The 7,782-nt window shown below is 35.7% G+C and overlaps 1 protein-coding gene across 3 annotated transcripts; it reads left to right on the top strand.

Annotated features, from left to right (window-relative positions):
- Positions 1-3,278: 3,278 nt before the first annotated feature.
- On the top strand, positions 3,279-7,433 carry LOC131697588 (protein Z-dependent protease inhibitor-like). Of its 3 annotated transcripts, none has more exons than XM_058987546.1 (6): positions 3,279-3,330; positions 3,605-3,652; positions 4,390-5,007; positions 5,569-5,842; positions 6,470-6,617; positions 7,022-7,433. In XM_058987546.1, the coding sequence occupies exons 3-6, from the start codon at positions 4,422-4,424 to the stop codon at positions 7,208-7,210; spliced, it is 1,197 nt and encodes a 398-aa protein (XP_058843529.1). In that variant the 5' UTR covers positions 3,279-3,330; positions 3,605-3,652; positions 4,390-4,421; the 3' UTR covers positions 7,211-7,433. The 3 variants fall into 3 exon arrangements, with proteins under 3 accessions (XP_058843529.1, XP_058843528.1, XP_058843530.1); XM_058987545.1 differs by having other exon boundaries at positions 3,289-3,330; positions 4,406-5,007; XM_058987547.1 differs by having other exon boundaries at positions 3,290-3,330; positions 4,409-5,007.
- The last annotated feature ends 349 nt before the right edge of the window (positions 7,434-7,782 follow it).

Below are 7,782 nucleotides of genomic sequence, written 5' to 3' on the forward strand. Positions count from 1 at the left end.
TACAAGTTATTACCTTGTCAAACAATTTTAACTGTTATGTTCACAATCATTAAGAATCAAACATGTTTTTAGTCCTATTTAAAAATTAAAAATAAAAACATTTTAGAAACAGTTAATCCTTCCACAACCTATCATCAGATATCATGTTATAATACCAAATTCTAAATATAGGGACCACCTGCTTAATTTGCTGAAAACGTGTACTGTAGTACAAAAAATGTTGTGATATTCCAAAAGGTTGCTGTATTCTTTTTTTAAATAATGTCTTTCATACAGTTTTATTTGTGAATGTATTTTTGGCTGTGATTTTTTTACAGGGTATAGAACAATGAGCAAGAGCTCAGAAGAATGTGAAAGCCACCAGCTCTACAGTTCGCATGGCCTGCTGCACAAAAAACCCTGTTTAAAAGCTGTTGAAAATGTACTATGGAGACCCAATTTGCGTGAATGTTTTATATCCATAAGGAGGAGATACATGGTGGGAATTGTTTTTCCCAAAGTGTTCTCAATGTTAAAATCTATAAGTAGACTTCCTGAGCCTCACACTTCCATTGGGACTACTGTCCCATTTGAAGTGAGATTAACATCAAGAATTCACCTTAACACTGTTTTCAATTGTTTTCTCACTTAAGGCATTTGAACACGTAGATTATTCAATTGACAACTTTTTAAAAATGTCAGGGTGTAGTATTACCTAGCCGAGGTGTTAGCCAAAGTGCCATACTGTAGTTGTACCTGAATTGTATTGATGCAATCTGGTTCTGAGCAGCTAGAAGCAGGACAGATAGTTTGGAATAGGGTTGCCATCTGAACAGAATGTGGACAGATATTCTAGCACTTGTGGGGCCTTTTTCATTTTTAATCTGCAGAATTCTGAGGTATATTTCTATTCAAATGTTGTGTAACCCGATTGCAAAATGCTTAATATATAAAAGGAAATGGTATAAGCCACAGTTCCATTTTCATGTCTATACCGTGTCCAAGCAGCCCATAAGTCCTTATTCAAAGAGACCAGCAGACAAGCTGACCAATCCTCTATGATCACCTTCCCTAACAGAGAAGTTGGGATTGGACATCTGCAGCAAAGACAGTTGTCCAGAATGGTACATAGAAAAAAAGCAGTGATTTGCACCAGGGGTATGCAGCTACTGTAATATACCATTCTCACTACCTAAATATTGTATGACTATCACGTTGATCGCACATTATTTAGGAAATATGCCTAGGGTATTAATGAAATAATTAGATACCAATTTGGCAAGTGATGTGCTGGCAAAGGACAAGCCTCGATGGGCTAAACAGCCTGTTCTCATTCCCAATATTTTTAATGTTCTTACAGTATGTCCCTTGAGTACTCATGTTCGGAATACAAATGAGTGTTTTGCATTAAAATTTTACAGCACTGGAGAAGTGTATTAGCTACCTATCCATGATTAGCCTGGTTGTTACAGTACCAGGATTGCCTGCTATTGTAAAATGCTCTAAAACAATCCAACAGTGACTTAAACCAACAAGGTATAGGTTGATCAACTCAACCTCCAAGCCATGCAAGTCTGTATGACTTTTCTATATGAAGTGAGATCAAACAGGAATTGTAGATTCAGCTAAGATCTGTAATGTCTGTTTACTATACACTGATTACTACTTAACTGCTAATTGCAAAAAAAATTCTGCAACTGTGTTGGCCTGCAACCTACGTCAGGTTCTAGTGTACTGTTGTGTCATAAACCTAGTGTTTCTGTAGTCAATACTGATTGGAAGTGTCTCTGCAAGCCTTTGCTGTTGTTTTTTGCAATAAAGAATTTAACTCTAGTCCAGTTGCCAGTTGTGCCTATGAAACTGACAGAAACCATACAGAAAAGGAAACAACTCTAGAATACTCTAGAATGAACTGTACACTACACAATACAGTGGGTTCCCATGTGTCATTAAATCGGTGGTATCTAGTTCAGAAGCTATGAATTTAGACTATGAAGGTGTTTACAGTTTGTCCAGTCCCACCAGAGGAGAGGTGTTCCATACAGACTTGCTAATGTGGACCTAACCCTGTTCAGAGTACAGCTCATAATCTACACCATACTAAATATGCCATGTCTAGTCTTTGTTTTATATTCTTGATACTTAATCCCCCCCCCCCCCCCCCCCCCGCCCAACAATATTTGAATAAAATATAATGTCTATTATACTGCAACAATAACAAATGTTGAATGACCTATTGATGGTGTTACCAGAAAAAAAAATAGAATATCTGAATAATTTCAAAAGATTGGGATATCAAACACATTATATTTGAAACATTTACAATGTTCAGCCTAATACACCCTAACTTCTGTTCAGGGACCGTGAATTGAAAAAGCATAAAATGCTTTTTCTGTCCATTAAAAAAGATTTTTAAGTGCTCCCCACTCCCACTGAAATGAACATGTGCTTAATCAATTCACAGGGGATCTCCCTGCATGAGAACTGTATACAGCCAGAAAGCAGCAATCACATTTCTTTACATATGCTAGAGTTTAAATTCTGTCAATGGGATAAAGGCGCATGCTTTTCTGAAAGGAATAGAATTCAATAAAATTATAACAGTATAAAACTAGCAAGAGATACCTTGCAGGAAAGAACAGTTCAGTTAGCAGTTTCTTACTAGTTTCATACTGTTCAAACTGTTTTATTCCTCTCTGAACATTTCAAAATAGGACCTATTGATTTTACAGGTTTAGGTTTCAGTGTACTCAGTTCCCCCAATGAGCATTCAAGGACAAGCATTCAACCCAAATACAGACAGTTGCTGTCATTCTCAGAAATGTCTACATTACCTTCTTTTTTAGCATCTGAAACATAATTTAATGACCTACCTTTTGGTAACATGTGTACTACTGCTAGTTAGACAGCGTTGAGTGGTGCATGCAACAGTATCATGCTACCCTTACAAAGGTTTACCATGGTAAAAGTGAAGTAGAGCACAGTGAAAGCGCAGTAAAGCACAAAGAGGTAAATGTATAGGATAAGTATGGGACAAAAATGGGACAGCTGCAAAATTACATTGTAAACTTTAATAGGAGTAGCCTACTTAATATACATTTGCAATTTAAAATACATGTAGAGCTTGAATGAAAAGAACATGCATCTTACAAAAGTGTGGTCTGTTGTAAAGGTATGGTTTGCACATAGAAAAGACTTGCTTCAGTTATCTTTTTGATTATAGGCAGAGCCTGATAGTGTAATTAAAACGTATTGAATGCAGGTGCTGTGCTAATTAATTGTACATCATATAACCTGTGTGCTGTTTTCTCACTTCTGTGTGCAGTGTTGTAATTGGTTGTTTTATAAGCGGTTAGTGGACTTTATATTTATGTGAATGTTTTCACTCTACTTGTACTTCTTAGATGAATTTTTATCTTATGATGTATATCCCACAGCAGCACCTCCTTGTTTACTTGTAAGAAACTGTTCAACACTGCATCAATTTAAGTGTTGGCAGTGAACGTCATGGACACAATTGGGTTCTGTTTACTTAGCAGTTAATATATTACCTTAAAAGTACATTTGCACTTTGTCTTGGCAAATAATGTGTTTGTTTTTGGTTTTTTTTTTGTTTTGCTGGTAGGACAGTGCATTGATGAAGGCAAAGGGGAAAGAGAAGCAGCACCAAAATGTAAGTCTAGTGTTTTTATTTATTTAGCGATTCATTTTGATTTAATGTCATTTGAGCTTTTTCAAATTTCATTCAATTTCCAAGTGTTGTTCTTTATTTAAGTGTGTGTAACAAAAACTTGCTCTTGTATTATCCTTTTTTATTTATACCTTCTCTGTTTTAACTATTCTTGGTAATGTATTCTCTATTCACACTACTGTAATAAATGCACAATCATCATTATTTATAATGCATTCTTTTGGCAGTGTGACTGGGGTATAAAAAAGTTATTCCACACTATATCATTCAAGTTATATAAAACACTCCATACTACACTAAAACGAATTCACTTCAAGAGTAAGCCATTCCAAAGGTTTAATTAATAATTGCTTTTAGAACTAGATAGGTTGAGTTGGTTCAACGATTTATAACATGCCTGGGGGAAAAAAAAAATAAAAAATCTGTGCTGTAAGGTCAACTTTACTCTGTGCTGATAAGAGAATTTGCTTATTGCCAGAAAACAACCTTAGAATTGAGGAGGTACATAGTATAGAAATTCCTGTGTTCGTATTAAAGGATTTCTCCAATTCTGTGTGCAATCCTTCTGGTATACATGATTTGAAACTTGAAGTTGATTAAACTTGTATAATTTGAAGTTGCTAAAATCCATGCAAAGGAATAAGAAATTTGACTCCAAACTGTACTAACTTTTGTTAATGGTCCCATTATTTAATCATGTCAAAACCATTATTATCCAGCTCTTTGTCTTGACAGAAGAAAACGAGTCAGAATGAAGAGGACACTTGTGTTTTTGGTATGGGTGGCATTGTTTTCCACAGCCTGCAAAACTCAAGACCTGTCCAGTGAAGACAAGCCGACTGTTAATGACCTGGCCAGTAAAAACATAGACTTTGCAATGAACCTCTACAGAAAGATTGCCAGCCAAAATGATGACAATATCTTTTTCTCCCCTTTGTGCATTTCTTCGGCATTCGCCATGCTTTCCCTTGGTGCTAAAGGGAACACTTATGACCAGATCATCAAAGGTCTAAATCTTGATCTCCTTCAAAGCAAAGATAATCCTAATATTATTCCAGCGCTGTTTCGTCAACAGCAGGAGAACATCACCAGCAGCGAGGATCTGGATTTGACTCAGGGAGGTGCCATGTTTGTTCCCCAAGATTTTAATGTCCTGGAAACCTTTCTCAGTCAGACCAAAGAGTATTTCAACACTGACGCCATCCAATTAAACCCTATTTTGACAACCAGCATTAATGAATATGTGGAAAAGAAGACTAACGGCAAAATTAAGGAACTTTTAAAGACCGTTGATCCAAACACCAAACTGATGCTTATAAATTATGTTCTTTTTAAAGGTAAGGACCTGTACTCTTATCCCGCACAAGGAAATGCTGTTTGTGCTCCTCTGTATGTAAATATTTTTTTTTTAACTGAAAGCTAGTGCACAGCCTATGGGGAAATATTTGTTCAGTGTTTTTGTTTAAATCTTTATTTTGGCCTTGTGCCCTGTTATTTGTTCTTGTTTTGTTTTTGTGTAGACTTGCATATATGCTCTTAACTGCGGTTTCTAGCCTCAGTCTCCTTTGACGCTGTCCTGCTACATATGGTGTAGACATGATATAGCACCCCCTAGAGATGGAGCAGGAATGCAGCACTCATTTACATAATTGGGGAAAGGCCACACCTGTGATTGTTGGCAGATTTAACCCCATCCATGATGCCTTGTTACAATAAGTTATTGCAATGTTCATAATGTTTTATATATATTATTCTATATTGTTATTTGTATTGCCTTTCTTTCAGAATATTAATCTAAAAATCATTTCAGCTGTATTGCTCTCTAGTGGCTGGTTGTTTTTAGAATGGTAACACAGTGCACTGTAAGTATGTAAATAAACAAATGTTGTTTTTCCTAGGCAAATGGGAGGAGCCGTTTGACGCTAATTACACTGAGCAAGCCCGCTTCTACGTGAACAATTATAGAATTGTTTCAGTCCCCACGATGTTCAGAAGTGACAAATTTAAATTGGGTTATGATGACAAACTCAAGTTATCCATTCTAAAGCTTCCGTACAGAGGAGATGCCTCCATGATTGTATTGCTTCCAGACAAAGACGCTGATTACAATTCCATTGATGAGGAGATCTCTGCAGAACGCTTCCATCAGTGGCTCCGAATGTTGAAGAAAATGTCAGTCCCCACCTCCCCCTTTTTTTTTTTTTTTTTTTTTTAAACAGTAACTTTTTATAGTGTTTAGAGGAGGGGTTACCATGGGCAGCAAGCTTATTTACAAACAAAATGCTGGACATCGACTACAGTGTGTGTGTGTGTGTGTGTGTATGTGTGTATATATATATATATATATATATATATATATATATAATATGATTTTTTCTTAACTAGATGAAGTTCCTGTTCACTCTAAACTACCATTTTATTTTGTTACCAGGTCTTTAGCATGTTTGTAGACAATCTGCTTCATTTAACTGTACATGGAACTTTGTCCATTTCAAAGTGATGACTGCGTTATACATTTTTAAATGTGGCTGATTTGAAGTAAGTCTGTAGATTGGGGTCCATGTATGATTTTAAGGATCATAGTTTTAAGATTTGTTTTGACTAGATATGTTGGATTCCAGTAATTGTACACCTGTGCCAAACATTAAAGTGGTTATGCAGGTGTGGCATGGAATGGCACTCTAGTGTATGAACATAGAAAATAGTTTTGCTGTTTAATTTATCAATTCTACTTTCAGTTAATACACAAATGATATATATATCTCAAATAATTTGTATTTCTCTCATTTTTGATGACAGCAAAATGGAAGTTTATTTTCCCAAATTTAAATTGGAGCAGTCGTACGAAATGAAGAAAATTCTTCCAGCTCTAGGGATTACAGACCTGTTCAACTACCAGGCAGATCTTTCAGGAATCAACATGGAAACTGGATTGAAAGTGTCTCAGGTTGGTTTACAGTTGTTTAACCTACTAGCCTATTTGCAGAGAGAATTTGAAGAGCATTTACCTCTTCTAGTGTACAGCCCTGGTTGCAGACACTTTTAGTTATTCATAATGTTTTGGAATACGCATATCTAATTAGGAGCACAAGTTGCTGTTGGTAGTGGATACAGATGTTACAAATCAGTTTAATCACTAACTTAAAGGTCTGCTAATTGCACTGCACAGTATATTATACTGCTGAAGGTCTTTCAGCCAAGAACCTGCGACACCTGCAACAGCAATACTGACATTACTGAAATGTATGGTGTGTTTTTGAGTTTGAGGAAGTGCAGCATATATATGTAGATGTGCATATTCTTTTCATAAACTCTGCTTATAGACTGAAGCCTTCATGACTTGTTTTTCAGGTTATTCACAAGGCGGTAATTGAAGTAGATGAGAAGGGAACAGAAGCATCGAGTGCCACTGTAGTAGGAATAACCGGATACTCCTTGCCACCCTCCCTCAAAATTAATCGTCCATTTCTCTTCCTTATTTACCATGAAACAACCAACAGCTTATTGTTCATGGGCAGGGTAGTGGACCCTACCATGTAGATTTAAACTTGTTGGCATACCTAAAGATATAATCCTCATTGTGATATTTACACTTTTATTTCCTATTTCTACTTGTACTGGGGCAACTGGTAGCTAAAGCTGACATTTATTTTAACAGGCAACTAAAAGGTTTTTGCTTCATCAATGGCAGTTTTGAGTATTTAAAATCTATTTTATGAATGCCATTCAGTTTACTTTTGTTAAAGCATTCCCCCCCCCCCCCCCCCAATAAAAACAGGCTTTGAAAAAACTGTCCTAACTCATGCATTAAAGCTTTGGGACCATATTTATTATGAAACTGACCTATGTCTGTATTGTGGGTTACACAATCTTCAAATTCATTAAACCTTTTTGAAAGGCCATTTTGTAAAACTTTACTAACTATACAGTAAATGTCTAATTTGTTTGTATTGTTATAGTGAATTATTATTATTATTTTTTCTTATCTTATCAAACACCTGCAATGTGGCCAAACAAAACAGATGCATGTACTGTGACTTTTTTTTTCCCAATAAAAGTAACAATGTCTATTATCTCAGTGATGGTGTTTTTTTTTTTTTTTTTTTTTTTGA

Source organism: Acipenser ruthenus, chromosome 15 (genome assembly GCF_902713425.1).
Source record: "Acipenser ruthenus chromosome 15, fAciRut3.2 maternal haplotype, whole genome shotgun sequence".
Classification (NCBI taxonomy): Eukaryota; Metazoa; Chordata; class Actinopteri; order Acipenseriformes; family Acipenseridae; genus Acipenser; species Acipenser ruthenus.